Genomic DNA, 20,014 nt, shown 5'->3' with positions numbered 1-20,014 from the left:
TACATGATCTGAAAGTGAATAAATAAGCTTTCCGTTGATGTATTGTTTGTTAGGATAGAACAATATTTGGCTGAGATACAACTATTTGAAAATCTGGAATCTGAGGGTGCAAAAAGATCTTAATATTGAGAAAATTTAACCCGTTAACTGGCACTGTCCCGTGACAAGAGTATGCAGCAAACAAACCTTATTTTTTATAATTTTATGTACAAAAATAATACTATATTGCATTATTTTAATTACAATAAATTTAAATTGCTATAACTATTTTTTCTTATTTAATATTTTCACCTCCAGACACTTCTGTAAAAAAAACTTCAAAGTGTCTTCTTTAAAACAAGACCAAAATTAGGATACCAGACCAAAAAAATTCCAGAGTTAAATTAATTTAAAGGCAGGAATTATCTAAAAAAAAATTTACAAAATTTTTACAAACTTTTTTACAAATTTGTTTAAACTGTCTTTATATAACAATACATAAATAAAATGTAAGTACTCTGAAAAAAAAGAGTATAAAAATCGAGTGTCTGCAGACTTCTCACGACTGTTTTAAACACAGTTCACTCCACCCCCTCCCTTCTGGGTTTCTTCTAAAGCCACGCCCCCAAAACACATGAACGCGCGACGCTGACCGGCTCTGCTGGGAGCAGCATTTACCAGACGAGCGGAGAGGAAGGAGCGTGGTGCATGTAGTAACATCATGTCACAATCACATGTAATAATACACCTAACTTTATCACTATGAATATAAACAAATGGGATGGCTTTTAGTACTAACTATAAAGCTAGGATATCCATACTGGTAAAGTTTAAAATATATTTTGTTTGATTCGGTAACAAACAAACTAGTTATATTTATAAGACAAAGCTAAAAACAGATTGCATTGATACAAGTTTCTTTATTACCATCAGTTACACTGTGATGAAGGTGAATTTCGTGAACGATTCAAAACATATACGGTGTTTTGCATGGAAGAGTTTCCGTGATGAAAGCATTGTTGAGGACTACACTCTCCGGAGACAATACCACTACCGCATTGTCGACTCGAGGAAAAGCCACGTGATATTTACTCTTGTTTGATTTCTTCTTTTATTCCTTTTTTGCCATGTTTGCCTTCGCTGACTGGATATGCAGGTACTGTGAGTTCTGAATGCTCTTTCTCTGCCATACTTTTGCTCTACCTAGAGTGCCTCGTGCACGTTCAAATCAATCGGATGTGCACATGTGTGGGCAGATCCTGTAGCAACAGGGGTGGTGCCATGGTTGCGAGAGAGAGTGATAGTCGCGCAAGCCAATCATTTGTTTTGTCCCGAATGGAAATAATGAGCTGTGTTTAAAACAGCCGTGAGAGGTCTACAGACACTCGAGTTCTACACTCTCTCCCTCAGAGCACCCACACTCCAATCATGCATTGGTATATAAAGACAGTTTAACAAATTTGTAAAAAAAGCTTTTTTTTTAGATAATTCTTGCCTATCCTGCCTTTATAATTGACCCAAAAAAGTTATTGTTGGCTATTGCTACAAATATACCAGAAAGACTTATGGCTGGTTTTGTGCTCCAGGGTCACATTTGTATCACAGACATACAGCAGGTGTTCATTAGCTTAATGCTTTCTCACAGCCTTGGGGTAACTTTATCTTATGCTGCATTTCATTCAACACGTAAACTGTATTAAAAACTTTCCAAATCTTGTTTGTAAAGATGCAGGCGTATCGCTTAAAAAACAAACAATTCTTCAACGAGTTAGATCTCCTATATTACCTAAGCAATAAGGTGCAAAAGGCTGTGTTGTATTGTTGAAAAACAACTGGTGGGGAAAGGGTGTTGATAGCCATGATGCAAAGCAAAGTCAATGCAACCCCTTCAGCAGTCACTTATTCACGATACAAGACTAGCCTCGAGTACCTTATTGCTTTTATAAAACGGTTTTCACACAATACAAATATTAAAGCAAAAAAAAAAAATGTATCAACGCAACCTTCATATAATAAAATCACAAAAAGTCTTCTTTCTGCTGGAAAAAATATTCCCTAACTGACTGATCAGTAGATGGGTGCAGAACGCATAGCTGTGTTTAACACAACTATTAACCAATCAGAATCAAAGACTCGAACTATCCTCAGATAACAAAGTTACAGGACAGGAAGGCAGAGATGTGATGTAGTGAACATCGAATGAAACGCAGCATTAGAGGGGAACCAATGGAGGACGTGTCTGGAGTAACGCTGCAGATATGAGCACACACAGGAGTCATCGAGCGAGGGGTAAAGCTGTACCTGCACGGAGCCCCCGTGCCTGTCTGCTGCCAGGTGGGAGGTCAGGTAGGAGGAGTTTGTCTGGCGATTGGGCTGCACCTCCCATGCTCCTCTGCGGTCGGAGACGGCCGTCTGCGCGGATGGAGGTGGCGCGGGAGGGAGGGGAGGTGTGGCGAGTGAGCGAGAGCGGGCGAAGTGAGGCCAGGTGACATGCAGCACAATGCAGGGATGAAAATCGACAAGAAACAAAAGAGCCAGTCAAAGCCAGGAAATGGCATTAGTGACTGCGGACCGATTGTCCGATTAAATCAAGAAGCCAACACAAAATAAAACATAGGGCATTTAAACAGAGGAAAATAAGCAAAATATTTACTGCGGTTGAATGCCTATAGTTGACATAATGTGTAGCAAATCATACATGATCTAACATAAGATCTATAGTACATATAAACATTTTACACACAACAACCCATACGTTACCAAATCTGTTTAATTTAAACTTGTTGGGCACCGTATATTCATAGAAGGTTTAAGTTATAAAAGTGATGGCACAATCAGATTCAGACAAATGATTAAACAGATCAATAATCTTAAAAAATCTAATGCCAAGTTCACACTAAAGGGCGATTTATAGTCGTGCGTAGGTCCTACGGCGCAGCTACGGCGTAGGCTATCCGTAGCCTGTGCGTAGCTCTGCGTAGCCTGACGCGCACCTCACAAATTTTCTAACAGCGCGTCGGCTCTACGCGGACCGTAAGCGCTGTGATTGGTCCACCAGAACCCCTCCCGTCAGGTAAAAAAACTGCGTCATAGGTATTTCCGTTTGAGACGGTGAAAACAAAGATGAGCCAAGTTGAGGAGTGTTTTAACTCAAACTGCAACATAAGTTGTTGTTTATTTACTTCCATCATTGCTGGTCTTCTCAAATTATACACAACAAGTTGCTATTTCTTCTTCGTTTGTGGGTTTACTTGCTTAGCTTCTTCTTCTGTGACGACTTCTGCTGCTACTGTGGTTACACGCGTGATTACTGCCAACCAGCGGTTTCGCGTGTGTTTGCACGTCGACGCGGACGGCGACGCACAAGTATAAATGAAAACCGACGCGGAACCTACGCCGTCGCTGCTACGCCGCAGGACCTACGCACGACCACAAATCGCCCTTTACGCCCGATCGCTGTGCTGTTCAGACTACATGACTTGCTCTCAGTAAATTCTGTCAAAGTGGTTGAGGTGTTCACACTACGTAAATAATCGCGACACACTACACGAGCTGAAAACAACTCTGTCATTCAGCGACTCGAGACGCTTCCCAAACCAATTTTGTCAAAAAAAAAAAAACCACAAAAAAAACATGAGAGAAGTGGAATCGGAAATTACGCGAAACAACAATTGGAATTGTTTATTTAAAAATAGATGTCAGAAAGAAAATAGCACCACAAGCCCAGAAAAAGATATGGGTGAAAGGAATCAGCATACACGGGTACCTCAACCCATGCCTTGCTCTCAGTAGCTGGGTTTACTTCGAAACGTGAAGCTAATCTTTTAAAAATTAGCAAAAAATTTAAAACAAACAAATGCAAATTAGGTGCGTTTCCATCAAGTTGTTTGAGCAAATAACGTAGTATTGGTACCCTAGTAACCAACAACAGTAGATAAACAAGGCACGCTTAGAAAATGGAGACAAGACTGCATTTAGTTACGATTGGGCAAGTTATAAAGCTTATTACTGCAAAACTAAATGAATATAAGGAAGAAATGCAGAATTTTTGGTGCAAGCAGTAGCAGCAAGTGCATTGCGATGACATCGAGCCCCATAAATGGGAAAGACAACAGGTGTGTTCGAGATCACATGGCGCTGCGCAAACCGATCGGCGAAGTTTGCCGCTTGCAGTCGAGAGAGGAGCTAAACACGGACCCGTCAAGTCGGACACCTTGCTGCTTGGCGTAGTGACATGTGCGCCGTGTTTCCTTTTTTTATCGCGAATGAAGTAAATTAGATGGTGAATTTGTTAAAAACAAACCTTTTAATAAAAAGTTGCAACCAGAATTTTTTTTATATCAAATATTTTAATTGCTGCTTATACTGTATGCCCGAAAATAACGGGAAACAAGCTTACATTATTAAAATACCAATAGAGTTTGGTATTTATATTTTATTACACCACATATAACATCATATTTATGCATATTAACGTGTTTTATCTGTTGTAAAAACATGAATTTTTAATGTTTACTAGTGGAACGAAGGTTGGATTAAACTTGAAACCCACGTGATTGTTGTCATCAGTGAGGCGACCAATCACAAAGAGCTGTGTCGTCATCAGAACTCCATGGAGAGGCTGCACTGGCTGAACCGGCCGGCTACTCTCGAAACGCTCTCGCGGCACTTTAAAACCATACGTCTAGGGCTGGCCGATATACACTGGGGGACTCTCATGCGCGTCCCATCAGCAAAGCCGGCTCCCCGACCAGCAGCAAACCGCCATCAGCTGCTTTCAGATGGAGCGGCACCTACCACACAGAGCCGTAGCATTTGACATCACGTGGTGAACTTCAAACTTTATTGCTTAAAAACAAACGTAATTCTTAGATCTCCTATATCAGTGGTTCTTAACGTTATTCCTGGAGGCCCACTGCCCTGCACATTTTGTATGTCTCCCTTATTTAACACACCTGATTCAAATCATCAGCTCATTAGAAGAGCTCTCCATGAACTGAACTGAGTCTTTCAGATAAAAGAGACATACAAAATGTGCAGGGCAGTGGGCCTCCAGGAATAACGTTAAGAACCACTGTCCTATATTACCCAAGCAATAAGGTGCAAAAGGCTGTGTTGTATTGTTGAAAAACAACTGGCAGGGAAAGGGTGTTGATAGGCATGTTGCGAAGCGAAGTTAATGCAACCCCTTTAGCCGTCACTTATTCACAATACATGTGAACTACGGCTCTGTGTAGTAAATGCCGCTCCATCTGAAAGCAACTGATGGCAATTTACTTCTAATCAAGGAACCAGCTCCACTGATGAAACACGCACGAGAATCCCCCGATATATATCGCCCAGCCCTACATATGTCACAGTCACATGCCTTCAGCGCGGACAAAATTACTAACCGTCATGCACTGCTTTAAGTCAGCCGCCGATCAGTCTGCGCAGGGCCGCATGAAGTTGAACACACCTGATACAGCTAGACGATCAGACACATGGGTTTGATGATCCCGGCGCCAAAATTTATTCAATTTATTCATCTCCCATTATTTGTATTTACTTTTTATCGCAAAAAACACCTCAAGCGAGCGTACAAACTTTTTTGCGAATTAAGGGATTTTGATTCGAAATTTGGCGTTTCCATTACTAAAATGCGCATATAATCAGGGTGACGGTAACCCAGCTAGTGGCTGTAGTTCATCTCGACACATGACACGACTGATTGTAGAGTCGGATGACAGCTCCGATATTTGTTTGGCATCTGCGAGGCGCGGCTTTGATGCGTCGTTAACTAGTTCACAAATAGATTGGCAAGCGCTGAATGCCCGATGATTTGCCCCATCACAGCCCTATCTGTCGGCGAGCTTAATGACTTGCTTAACTCATTCACCGCCAGCCTTTTTGAGAAAAGTTGCCCACCTGCATTTTTGTGATTTTAACAAAATTTTCACAAAATTCCTTGCAGGAAAAATCATTTTCTATAAATATATAAACATTCAAATTATATTAAATTAAAGAACACACCCTCTGCTTTCAAACAAACAATAAACAAACAAACAAAATGGGGAAAAAACGTTTCATTATATATTTACTTTTTCTACTTAATTTAACCACTGAAATATGGATATTTCTCTTCAAAAAGCTTAAAAAATTGCGTTTTTGTAAAGGAATTTATGTTAGAGATCAGACTCAGAATGACTATCAAACATAAAGGCAGTTAAAATAACCATTAAATCTTTTTTACTTCCGTTTTTGATCAATTCGATTTGGTGGATCTGGTGGATACAAGCGGTATTACACTTTCACTTTGAAATTCGTCAAAAAAGGCATATTTATTAGTAAAATATGAACTCATAAATGACGAGATAACTCGTCAATGGCGGTGAATGAGTTAAAATCCTGTAGTGTGAACTTGGCATAAGGAACAGTAAAAACACTTGGCATAAGTGAACCCTAAAACTTTAGGTGTAATTTTGCTTTCTAAGTAAAAATTGTAATATTTCCTTTCGACTGACTTGGTTCAGTAGATTCTTGCAGGGTCATAGATATCAGTGTTGTTTTGCCCTCTGAAACAGACTCACTGACGACTAAAACTTCTGCCAAAATGATGATGTCTGCACTTTAGGAGGCCCATGTGTGTTTCAATTCAAGAAACTCTTAAGTATATCTGCACTTTTCTTTCCTCACAGGACTCATTATAATATAGTCCTTCCCTTGAATATTCAACATCTTAACCTTGAACCATGTCCACTAATTCAGTTGCACTGCAGGATTCGGCTTATGATCTAATATTAAACTTTCTTTTCGGCAGATGAGTTTGTGAGATTTGCGAAGCTGATTTGTACTTGCAAACGTAAAAGGCAGAAAAAGAAGATTGCAGAAAAAACTTAAGTGATATGCATCAATATATAATATTAAGATGTTTCACTGCCAGCATGCACTCTGAGCCATGATAAACTGAAGCAGTGCATGCTGTAGCAGACAGCGTGGCCAGTGGGAATCATGTGGGTAGGTTTAAGGCTTTCGATTCAAACTAAATATATTGCAAAAGCTCTCGAAAATCATAGACTGTGATGCAGTTTATTCCTATATCAGAAAATTTCTCCTGTAACAAAGATATAGGTTCATCACTCTTAAGATACCTAATGGTGAGATTACCTGATTTCTTAATGGCTGGTGCTGGGAGGGTCTGTCCCTGTGTGCGTGGCTCTCACGTGTGATGGCAGATGCACCTGAATCCACATGGACTGACCCCACTGGTGTGGGCTGTGCATAACATACAAAAACATAGTAAACATCAGCTTTAAGGCTTAACCAAACGAAGAGCGTTGCTCTGTTGCAAAACCTAGTGAGCCGCCTACTACATTTTAAAGCATAGGCAGAAAGGCCGTCCAAAAGGTAGGCAGCTTTTTTGCTGGCTTTCTAGACGCCTCGTTTCGCCTATGATAAAGTAACATGGCATGGATCCTTTGCAGAAAATGCAGTCCCATAATGCATTGCGATGAACTCCAATATAGCGACTGGAGTCCAGAGAGTCGAGATAAATGTTGATTATAAATATACTTCATTTACTATTTAATTTAATAAAAAAAAATGCTGCACTGCAAAAAATGATTTTCAAGAAAAAATGTATTAGTATTTTTGTTTTCAGTAAAAATATCTAAAAATTCCCAAATGAAGATGCTTCTTTGATGAGCAAAACGACCCAAGAAAAAAATATAGTTATTAAACCAAAACTATCAAATTTAAGTGATTTTGTGCATAAAACAAGTAAAAAAATCTGCCAATGATGTAAGCAAAAAATCTTGAACATTTTTCCTAAACACTAAATTCAAGAAAAATTCAAGAAAAATTAGCTTACTCCATTGGCAGATTTTTTTTGCTTGTTTTATATACACAAAATCACTTAAATTTGATATTTTGGGTTCAAATACTAGACTTATTTTCTTGGGTCATTTTGCTCATCAAGAAAAAGCATCTTAGTTTAAGATTTTTTTTTTTTTAGATATTTTTACTGAAAACAAGACAAAAATACTAAGAAATTTTTTTAATTTAAAATTTTTTTTGTAGTGTGAAAGCTATCGGAGCCAATGGTGACTTATTTTCTTGGGTCATTTTGCTCATCAAGAAAAAGCATCTTAGTTTAAGATTTTTTTTGTTGATATTTTTACTGAAAACAAGACAAAAATACGAAGACATTTTTTTCTTGAATAATTTTTTTGTAGTGTGAAAGCTATCGGAGTCGATGGTGAAGTGAGCAGTGTGTTCGGACATATAGTGCTTTTCCGATCCGTCCACTCTGTACTTTCCTGTTTATCACACGAGGCAAAACCCAAAAACATAACTTTAAAAATAAAATAAAATAAAATTCTCACATCCATCTGCAACTGTGATTTGAGTGTATGTATCAAAAGAGATCAACATCCCTTTATCCCTCAAAATATCTTCCTTCATGCTTATCAGAACCCAAGAAAATTATTCAGGTTTGTAAGAACATGAGAGGAAAACATGACAGAATTTTCATTTTTGGGTGAACTATCCCTTTAAAATGGTTCCAATTTGGTCGGGAAGGTCTGTGCCTATGTAGTCAATACAGGGCTCAAAATTGCGACTATTTTAATTGCGAAATTTAATCTGTGCAACCTTAAAATATATTTGGGAGCATTTGTGCGACTGCCCATTTTGTTGTGGTGCAACTTGATTTAGATTGTGATGCTGTGTGCTGCTGTCCCAGGTTCAGTGTTCTCTCCAACGTTACATAACCAATCAATTTTCACCATTAAGTTCTTGCGTTTAATGAAGACCGCAGATTGGCTAATATGAGCGTCAATCATTCCTTGTTGCCGTGTTATGTTGCTACGTGAAGCGTAGTGAAAATGTGAAAAGACGAACCGCGAGCATGACGAGAACGAGGCCGATTACAGCCAATGTTACTACTGTAATTAATGAAGATGATCCGAATTCAAATGCGACTCCACCACCGGAAAATAAGACTTGACGTTAAACCTTTCGGAGAGAGTGGCTTAAAGATTTCGAGTGTCTCCGCTATGATAATGACTCGATGTAACTTACTGTGTTTACGGTAAATCCTGCAAAATGGCGTTGGTGGCGTAACCAACACATTTTAAGCGCGAGACCTTGCTTAAACATGGCGAAAGTGCCAAAAACTGAACTTCAGCCAGCTCCTTGTTTCCTGTCTGCCATTATTGGACAAACTGATTAATCCAGGTGTGTCTGATTATTGTTGTTGTGACTACTGAGGTCAGGCACACCTGGATTAATCTGTTTGTCCAATAATGGCAGACAGGAAACAAGGAGCTGGCTGAAGTTCAGGAAGTAGTGCAGCTGGGCATAAAGCCTTTGCTAGGTTTTCTATTGTAATCTTAATCATGTTACCTGTAATTGTTAAATCATTATTGCTGCTATACTATATCAACAGCATTTGGGTATTATTTTAGGAATCTATGCAGCAAAAAAAAAGAAATTAATAGAAGATCAAATTTCAAATGCTGGCCATGGGATGTGTAAAGCCCAGTGGTGGTGTTTTATTTTTAATAAAATAAATATTTTAACATATACATTGTAGTTGTTGTGCTTTTTAATTTTTGGATGGGTGCGCCTAAATTTTTGCTGGTGCTCCTAACTCTTTAAAGTTGGGAGCACCAGTGCTACCAAATAAAAAAGATCATTTTGAGCCCTGCAATAGGCAGCGAGTCAGCTCACCAGGTGGTTAACATGATTTAAATACAAAAAAGATTAACCATGTTGACTTACGATCTGTCTGCCAACCCAGTCATAAGAGTAATCAAATGTGTATCCTTTTCGTTCGAACAACTCCGTAAACAAGGTTCTCAAGTATTCGTAATCCGGCTTCTCGAAGAAATCCAACCGCCTGACATATCGCAGGTATGTGGCCATCTCCTCTGAAACCACAAATGAGATAAAAGTTAAAATGCTTTTATCATCAACGCACTGAGAATGGTCAATTATGAGAATATATAACAGCAAATGCCTCGAGAAAATAAATGGGGTTGAATTAAGATATGAAGAGTTCAGATGCAAAACCTTTTCAGTTAGTGGTCGACCGAAATGTTTTTTATGACCAATCCAGATATTAAGAAAACTGTATGGCCGATATAACACAAATGTTATTACAGTAAATAAGAGACAAACAAAAAATTGGAGAAAGTAAAAATACATTTGTTGTATACCCTTATAAAGTACTTAAAACATATTTACAAAACACAAAATAATGTCATGTTAAAAAGTGAATAATGATTGGTAATTTACTGTCTGTCAGACTTTGGCGTCTTTTTTATTACAAACATAACATTTAAGTAATAGAGAAATTAATGTCCGATTGAAAATATGTATCTGCTGATACAAATATCGGCCTCTGCAATATATTGTCCTATCAATACTCTTAAGTGCGTCTGACATGATTTCATTTCATGATTTCATTTTATCAGGCTCTTATGTTTAGGTTCAGTAATTTTAAGGTTATTAGTCAGTAATTAAAATGCCTTTGTGTAAAATACATCTTTATTTGAGAATTTTTAGACATTTCTACTGAAAAAGAGGCAAAAATACTAAGTTATAAAGTCATTTTTTGCAGTGTAAACGTATAATATGTGCCGGGAGTATTTGGTTATTATATTACACCATTATATAATTTTTGACAGAGGTGGCGTTTAGCCGTTTAGCTTTTGCATCAGAACTCTTCACGTGTTGATGTAAGGGTTAACTGATATATGAGGCCTCACCAGGAAAGTTTTCACAGAGAACTTCGATGGGAGTGTTTCGCTTCGTGTCCCCGATCTTCTGGTAGCGTTCTTTAAGCGTGTCTGCCTGCAAAGTGCACATCAACATCTCAGTCATTTAAAAATACAAAATCTGTTACGGTTCAAATGGAGTAAGCTGTTCAACATACTTTTAGTCCTTGCCAGGGGAGACTTCCCCTGAGGAAATACATAAACATGTGACCCAAAGCCTCAAGGTCATCCCTCCGACTTTGCTCTAAGGGACAAAAACCACCAGTAAAACAACAGCACATTACAATCTACATGTGTACACATATGTGACCCTGGGCCACAAAACCAGTCATAAGGATATATTTTTTGAAATTAAGATTTATGCATTACCCGAAAGTTCAATATTGAGAAAATCGCTTTTTAAGTTGTCCAAATGAAGTCCTTAGCCACACATATTACGTAAGGAATAATTGACGATGGGCCGTTGAATTTTAAGAAAATATTTAAGGACCGGAGTCAAATTTTTCCTCTTATAACACAGTTACCATAAACATTGCACTGGTGCCTATTTTTAAGACATTTGACAGGTCAGTGGTGCGGTTTACAGAAAAATAATCATGGAACATGTCTCAGCCAATCAGAATAAAGCATTCAACAGACCCGTGGTATAATAATGATTAATACATGTTTGATATTTTTATGGTAGGAAATGTACAAAATATTTTCATGGATCATGATCTTTACTTAACATCCTAATAATTTCTGGCATGACAAAATCGATCATTTTGACCCATACTATGTATTATTGGCTATTGCTACAAATATACCTGTGCAATTTAAGAGATTTAATTTTGTGGTCCAGGGACACATATGTAGGCCTATATACACGCACACACTTTTGAACCAATTAAACAATAGCTAACCTCACAAGCAAATACTTGGCTATACACTGAAAGATGATCATATTTATGCATTACGGTACCCAATGCATTTCAAAACACCACTATAGTATGATACTACAGTAGTATTAACATGATACATCTTCTCCATTAGTGTAATTAAGCAGATTATGATTATGGCTTAACATTTCATGTCAAATATCAATTTAAGCACGAGATTATGAAGCTGTGAACCACTTACCCTTCCCTAAGTGTGTATTAATAGACATATATCGTGCTGTGCCGGTGAGGCTCTTGTGCTCCCGGTAAGGAATGTGTTTTTTGGTTTCTGGGTCGATGTATTCTTTCGCAAGGCCAAAGTCTATGATGTGAATGATGTGCTCCTTCTTATTGCCTTGCCGCCCGATAAGAAAGTTCTCCGGTTTGACGTCCCGATAGATGAGGTTTTTAGAATGCACATACTCCATGCGAGAAATCTGTGAAGATTGACAGACGCATGCTTATGTTGTAAAGATTAATCCGAACGATGGGATTTAAAGTAATGGGTGTAAGACACTTACCAGCTGAATGGCGATCATTAGGACGGTCTTTAGAGAAAAGGTTCGGTCACACAGGTCAAACAGATCCTCAAGACTGGGACCCAGCAGCTCTAGAACCATGGCATTGTATTTCCCACATGGCCCAAAATAAAAGACCTGAGGCAGACCCTCAACTGAAAAAAACAAACACAAAACAGAGTATTAGTTACAATAGTCATGTAGTTTACGTTGAATTAAACTTTAAGGAGCAGTTCCCCAGCAAGGGTATAGATCAGGGGTCTCCAACCTTTTTGCACTGCATAAAATGACTTTCTTACTTAGTATTTTTGTCTTGTTTTCAGTACAAATATCAAAAAATTCTTAAATTAAGATGCTTTTTCTTGATAAGCAAAATGACCTAAGAAAATAAGTTACATTTTTAAACAAAAAATTTACAATTTAAGTGAATTTGTGCTTAAAACAAGCAAAATATCTGCCAATGGGGTGAGAAAAAAAATCTTGAAATAAGTTAACTTTTTTCCTTAAACACTTGATTCAAGCTAAATTTTCTCACCCCATTGGCAGATATTTTTTGCCACAAATTCACTTAAATTGTATATTTTTTGTTTAAAAACTAGACTTACTTTCTTAGGTCATTTGCTTATCAAGAAAAAGCATCTTAATTTAAGAATTTTTAGATATTTGTACTGAAAACAAGACAAAAATGCTAAGTAAGAAAGTATTTTTTTGCAGTGTGGCTACCACTGCATAAAATGATTAAGAAAAAATTTTCTTAGTATTTTTGTCTTGTTTTCAGTAAAAATATAAAAAAATTCTTAAATTAAGATGATTTTTCTTGATAAGCAAAACAACCCAAGAAAATAAGTGTAGTTTTTAAACAAAAAATATACAATTTAGGTGAATTTGTGCATAAAACAAGCAAAAAAATGCCAATGGGGTAAGCTAATTTTTCTTGAATTTTTCTTGAATTTAGTGTTTAAGAAAAAAATTTCAAGATTTTTTTTGCTTGGCCCATTGGCATTTTTGTTGCTTGTTTTATGTACAAAATCACTCAAATTTGACATTTTTGGTCTAAAAACTAGAGTTACTTTCTTGGGTCGTGTTGCTCATCAAGATAAAGCATCTTAATTTAAGAATTTGTAGACATTTTTGCTGAAAACAAGACAAAAATAATAAGATTTTTTTTCTTGAAAATCTTTTTTTTGCAGTGCACAATGGATAAAACTAGGCTACTGAGGGCTACTTTTTTGATACAGTCTACTCAAAACTTTTTGTTTTACCATTTTATTTTGTGATACGTTTTATCACTGTTTAAAATGTTAATATACATAAAAGAACCCGTGGGCACCATATTTGAGACCACTGGTTTAGATAAATCCAGGACTAGGTCTTAGTTATATTAGGACATTGAAGTAGTTTTTACAAACAAACCTTCCTGCTGTGCATCTTAAGACACCGATATATGTTTTTTTTAATGAACACTGAAAAAAATGATTCATTGAATTTAATCCATTTTTTTAAGGTAAGTGGTTGCAATCAATTTATTTAACCTACATTTAAACAAAAAAGATTAGTAAAGTTAAATGAAATATAAAACTTTTGTTTAAATGTAGCTTAAATAAATTGATTGCAACCACTTACCTTAAAAAAATTGATTAAATTCAATGAATCATTTTTTTCAGTGAAGGCAGCTCAAATATGCATTTTATTCTGGGATAAGCCCTGTCCGGGAAACCGCCCCAATGAGTTATTTTAGTAAGTTAACTTCTATACTATCTTATCGGACTAAACAAAAGCCGACTTAAGTTTTAAGTGCAACCCTGCTTACTATAAAACATACAGTTTGCCTTTTGCACAAATCTAATGCTAACAATGATGGTGTTGGAACAAAGCACAAAAACCTGTTAGTTAAACAACCAGCTTAACATGAAGAACTACTCAACTAATTCTGTCATTATTTATTCAGCCTCAAGTTGTACAAACCTGTATAAATGTCTTTGTTCTGCTGAACACAAAGGAAGATATTTTAAAGAATGTTTGTAACCAGGCAGATCTGGGGCACTATTGACTTCTATAGGAAAAATTAATACTATGGAAGTGAATAATGCCCCAGATCTGTTTGGTTATTAACATTTTTCTAAATATATTTAGCTGTGTTTAGCTGAACAAAGAAATGTATATAGGTTTGTATCAACCTGAGGGCAAGTAAATTAAGACTTTATTTTTCAGTGAACTATCCCTTTAAGTCAGGGGTGCCCAAACTTGTTCCTACTAAGGACCAAAAATCAAACCTGACTGAGGTCCGTGGGCCGAAATTAAATGCTACTGAAATTTTTTAATTTTTTTTAAAACAAATAAGCAAACATTACTTTGTTTATGCTTAACTAATTCAGTAGTAACTGTTGTAAAAATAAAAAAATTGCCATTCAAATTTCCTTTTGTCTGTGTGCCACTGTCTCGACCTCTTCATTATTAGAGTTTGTTAAGTTTCATGATGCATGCTTTACACCTTCAAGTATGCATGCATGCACACACAAAAAAAATTCACTTTAATTCCTTGCATTTCATTTTAAATTACATTTTTGTAATGTACAAATAAAACAAAAAATGTTACATCGCAGAAAATGTTTAATTAGAAATATGAACATCTGTGTCATGACGGGCCAAATTAAAGGTCATTGCTGGCCAACTTTGGTCCTAGTTTGGGCACCTTCGCTTTCAGTAATTTATTAAATTCATCCAGCCACTAGATGGCAGCATTGTGAGAACAGGACTGAAATAAATGACATGTTGTCTTAGCATCTTTGCCTTACTTTGTCCACTCATAAATTATGTTAAAAAATAAGAAATCATCTGAAATGTCAGTGTTATATTTAAGGAGTGATACTAAACACCATATTTATTAAGTAAGTCTCTAAACTGTATGCATGTGGGTAGTTATAGTCTGAGCCCACACTGCTCATTGTGTTGTTGTAACACCCCTGAGAATCAAGCGCACCGTTGGCCTGCCGATGACTCATCTAGTGTTCAGAAAGCATATAACACGTATTGCATCTCTCTCCAGCCTTTAGTGATTAACACGTTTACAAGCTTTCTACTGGCGCTCTACTGCTAGATGTTACAGGAACATGTGAAAAAGAATTCAAAGGGGACTCATGTATAAATTAATCTATACTTCAAATAAAAACTCTATACTTTGAATTTGAATAATGCAATGCATTGGCTGCATCTGTATAAAAATTATTTGAGAGGTGCTCATTGTAACATAAAAAAAATCCATAAATTTTTTTTCTGGAACAATCCGTCCTAAAATGCATTTAACTTTCGTTTACAAAGACGTGAAACTCATCGAGTGGGGTGTTCGCTGATATGCTCACACAAAAATCGCTGCAAAAGATGCTTTCCAACAGCTGTTTTAGCATTCGTTGTTAACTTGTGGACCTATTTTTCCAAACGCATCACACCCATACATTCACTGAAAAAATTGATTCATTGAATTTAATCAATTTTTTTAAGGTAAGTGGTTGCAATCAATTTATTTAAGCTACATTTAAACAAAAAAGATTAGTAAAGTAAAATAAAATATACAACTTTTGGTTGAATGTAGCTTAAATGGGTTGATTGCAACCACTTACCTTAAAAAAAGTATTATATTCAATAAATCATTTTTTTTCAGTGTTCTTCCGTTGAGAGCTTGAATAATAGACCCTCCAGCCCAGTTGGTGGCGATAATCCGCCTTTGCCAATTGCAAGAATAGAAACAAAGTTCCCGACGCGGAGTAATACCGTACCTCACAGCACAACTAATACAAGTCAATGGAGTTGGACAGAACTACGATAAAACATATTGGAAACATTTTTGCAGCGATTTTTGTGTGAGCATATCAGTGAACACCCCTGACCACTAGGTGGGTTTCACGTCTTTGTAAACGAAAGTTTAATGCATTTTAGGAAGGATTGTTCCTGTGCACCTATACAGCCATTGTAGAGGTGGGAGGTGATAGAACAACACCTGAAAATTCTCAGGCTAGCATCATATGTCCAAATTTCAGTCAAACGCGTTCATCATAAACAATCTGAAAACAGGGCTTTAAGTGTAAAATACCGAACTTGTCCTTTAAACTGAAGAATTAACTTTCATCTATCAAATTGCCAAATTCAGTGTAACTTGCCTTGTTTATACTCGACGCGAGCGCGAGGGTGCGTTTGGCAAAAAATGACGTCAACGCGGAGAGGGCGGAAGTGCGCGAGACCCCATTTTGCTTGGCGGTGTGCACGTCAAATTTTGTAGGTTTGCATGCGGCTCTGCAAACCAAGAAGCATGAGTTTCAGGCAAATCTAGCCGAGCCTGATGTCTCATCACGCCAGCACCCAGTCTGTGCGTTGAGTATAAAAACCTTACCAAACGGAGGCTCGCGCTGTGGAGCCAGAAGAAAGTATACAAGGCTTCAGTTAACATATGGGCACAATGGTACATTGCGCATGCGTCGAACCATGCGACATACACACTCCGAACTGAGACAAGCGAACTGAACGGTTCGGATGTTCTTTCATGTACCGTGCCAGCCCTACTGTTGATGTTTAACACACTCCAATGTGACGGGACAGCGGGAAAATCTGCAAAATAAAAATCGGCAACAAGTCGTGGTAAAAACACAAAATCTAATGCAACAAAAGAGTACATTAATCTGCCTCGATGCATTTATTACACACAGACAAACACTTAGTCTATGTGGATTAGGATGGTTTCAGATACAGTACAGTATCAAATAGAAAGTTATTTTGATAAATAATGGTAACCACACAGTTTACAGTACACGGGTGATTCTCACGAAACCATTGAAACACCACGGCACTAATGATTTTAGCTTTAAAATGTGTAATATAGTAACATTAAAAAGCATCAGAATTAACACAATACTGTGTTCTACCTTGCACAATGTGTGATTTCAACATAAGAATTTATAATTGTACATTTTATCTCTTTTTCTGCTGAAATTCTCATTACCGCAATGTGTCCGGCTGTGTTTGAACATGCGTTATGTTGTAATTTAATCAAATTAACACAAAAATAAAAAATAAATGGATGTTTTGCTAGACTACTTTAGATGACAGAAAAATTATTTACTGAATATTCATGTATAATAATAATGAAGAAAAATTAGGAAAATGATGTGTCCATGTCTGATGTTCTCATCCTCCGCAACACTTTTTGAGAACAGTTTAAGCACACATACAGAATTTTAATAAAGTTTGATATTGAGTGACCAAGCACATGGACCAGTTACTTCAAGATGGCTACCAGGTAAGATCATTTCTTTACAGTTAATTTGAAATATTGTCTTGTCAGAATGCTTACACGACATTTTGATTATCATTACCGCAACAGATGCTTATTAAATGTTAATTTAATTAATAGAAGCATAATACTTTGATTTTAAATGCATGTGCAGAATCTCCAAATTATGTTCTTTCAGGTTTGTCATGTCATTTTGAAAATATGTCAGTGTTGATGTTTTCTGACTGTTGCGGTAATGAGACTTTTTAGGACTAATTTTTTAAATTATGTTACAAAAAGTGTTAAATGATAAGTAAAAGTTTTTAAATGAATGTTCCCATTTACTCCAGACTTTGTTTTTCAATGTCTGGTGGGAAAAAAAGTAAATTTAAGCAATTTTTACATTTTCATGCTTGACATTTTTAAAACCAAGTTTTCGTGAGAATCACCCACACATTAACTAGCATAGTATCTGTTTTTCCTACTATTGACTTCTTAAGTCAATGGGTACAGTCACGGTTACCAAAATATCTTCTTTTGTGTTCATTCTCTTGAACAGACAAAAGAAACTCATACAGGTTTAGAAAAACATGAGGGAGACTAAATGACAACAGAATTTTAATTTTTGGGTGAACTCTCCCTTTAAAGAAACAAACCCGGGAATTAGATACCAGCGAATTGGGTTTATCACGCCCGAGTTGGTTGATCAGTATCCAAATGGTTTCCCAGCCGGTCAAGTCCTAATGCAACACAATGCAGCTACACATTAACCACAGACAAAAGAGAACTTCAATGGACTTTCTAGAGGAAGAGATGCAAGCGTGACCTTTTCTTCTGGCTTGGTTTGATGGGAAATTATGACATAAAACAAGTGGTTAAAGATCAACTGCTTATAAGGAAGTATAATATGGCTGAGGTCCGTCCTTCTGTGCGTTATTTCAACCAATTAATCATTTAAAAATGAAACTAAAAGTCTGATGGTATGCCAGCACACCTCTCCTGAACAAGCCACATCACTTCATACTTCACCGCTAATATTTATACTACGCCATAAGTGAACTATAGGACCACCACAGAACTTATCTGTAGGAGATGCTGGGTCAGAGCATCAAATTTACTTTGTGTTTAAATGGCCTGAGCTGATGATACAAGCGAGATGATCGAGGAGAGCAGGAAGAAAGGATGGACATGGATTACATAAGAGCCAGGGGCGGTGTTATGTCATTCACAAAGCTGTGCTTGAGGATGGAGAGAAGCTCTGCCTCCCACCCCAGCATCCTTCCTTCACCAGCATCACTCCTACACAACACACGCAGTGGTCAGGACAGCGTGATTAACAAATTGCCCACTTTACCAGGAGCGCTCCTACATAAACATTCCCCACAAGCTCTGCTGAAACAACAATGATGAGAGGATAGGGTACAACCGGTGACCGTGTTGCATAGCTTGGGCACTGTATTATCTGCCTGTGTGCATGGGACACACCTTACCAATGTTTTGACTTCCTGCCAGCTACCTTTGTCCGTTCCTGATACACTAAGAATACACAGGGCGGTGGCACCGTAACAATGAACACAAACCCTCAATCTCAAACAAACTGTAAGTTATAAAACGAGCGAGTCTTTAGTTTGAAACATTGAAATATGAATCATTGTGAAACAAGAATCTGTATGGTGGTGGTATTTGTTTTTCCGGTCTGTCAGTCTTATTGGCTGTAACATGACCTAAACTGCTGTGATGTCTCAGTAAAGATGTCCATCTCTCTCTCTCTCTCTCTCTTTTGTACCCGAGCCAACGGATGGGAGTTAAAAGGATGATCTCTGGTGCAAACAAAAGAAATCATTACAGCTAAATCAGTTTGTGTAACCTGCTGACATCATATCCACCAAATAAAGCAATTTAAAGTAACTTTATTGAAAGACTTGTGGACTAATCTAATCATAAACTATTAACTATTTATAGATTTTCATTTGTCCTAGTAGCATTTTTAATGACTCAAAAATAAAAATATACATATGAAGAGTTTGGTTCCAAACGCTATAAAACGCCATTTAAAAAAAAATGAGTTACTGCCAAAATCAGTATTATATCAGGTCAGTATTTGAAAGTAAATTCTTAATTTTACGCAAAATACAATATCCGCCATGTTATTCTGTCATCTTTTTTTTCCCAAAACGCCACAAACGCCACTCCTCCTTTTCTACAGAACGCAATAAATCCGCTCCACATATTAAAGCGCACCATTCCACGCACTGTAAACAAACAACGGCGGGCCGTTGAGTACACGGAATCCTAGTTTTCCTCGTCTACTTTGTACTTCGTGATCAACAAACAAACAAAAACAAAATAATACTTTTGATGCCATTGATAAACCTGTGGTGGTTTTCTGTGACAGGAAAGAAATGTAAGCCATCAACATCTGATCATTTACGCGAGAGGCACTCGGGAGACAGTTGCTTGTTCTCCCGACAGCATCAAGCTTCTGTCATACTAACACATTGACCCCAGGGGATCTTATGAAAAACTTTACATTATTTTACTCAAAGTCAACAAAAATCGAGCAGGACCAAAACATTTTAC

General features: G+C 37.1%; 1 protein-coding gene across 4 annotated transcripts in view; it reads right to left on the bottom strand.

Moving 5' to 3' along the window:
* The window catches only part of csnk1g1 (casein kinase 1, gamma 1), a 66,053-nt gene that overhangs the window by 12,594 nt on the left and 33,445 nt on the right, over positions 1 to 20,014 (bottom strand). For 2 of the 4 annotated variants that reach the window (XM_073859431.1, XM_073859432.1), the window contains exons 5-11: positions 12,178 to 12,329; positions 11,859 to 12,093; positions 10,898 to 10,983; positions 10,731 to 10,815; positions 9,742 to 9,890; positions 7,126 to 7,233; positions 2,281 to 2,391 (exon numbers count right to left, since the gene is read on the bottom strand). In XM_073859431.1, coding sequence (XP_073715532.1) covers positions 2,281 to 2,391; positions 7,126 to 7,233; positions 9,742 to 9,890; positions 10,731 to 10,815; positions 10,898 to 10,983; positions 11,859 to 12,093; positions 12,178 to 12,329 — 926 coding nt within the window. The remainder of the gene's footprint in view (positions 1 to 2,280; positions 2,392 to 7,125; positions 7,234 to 9,741; positions 9,891 to 10,730; positions 10,816 to 10,897; positions 10,984 to 11,858; positions 12,094 to 12,177; positions 12,330 to 20,014) is intronic. The other 2 variants (XM_073859433.1, XM_073859434.1) reach the window with 1 other exon arrangement.

The sequence above is a fragment of the Misgurnus anguillicaudatus genome, chromosome 21 (assembly GCF_027580225.2).
Source record: "Misgurnus anguillicaudatus chromosome 21, ASM2758022v2, whole genome shotgun sequence".
Lineage (NCBI taxonomy): Eukaryota > Metazoa > Chordata > Actinopteri > Cypriniformes > Cobitidae > Misgurnus > Misgurnus anguillicaudatus.
This window is presented reverse-complemented; position numbering and strand designations above follow the sequence as displayed.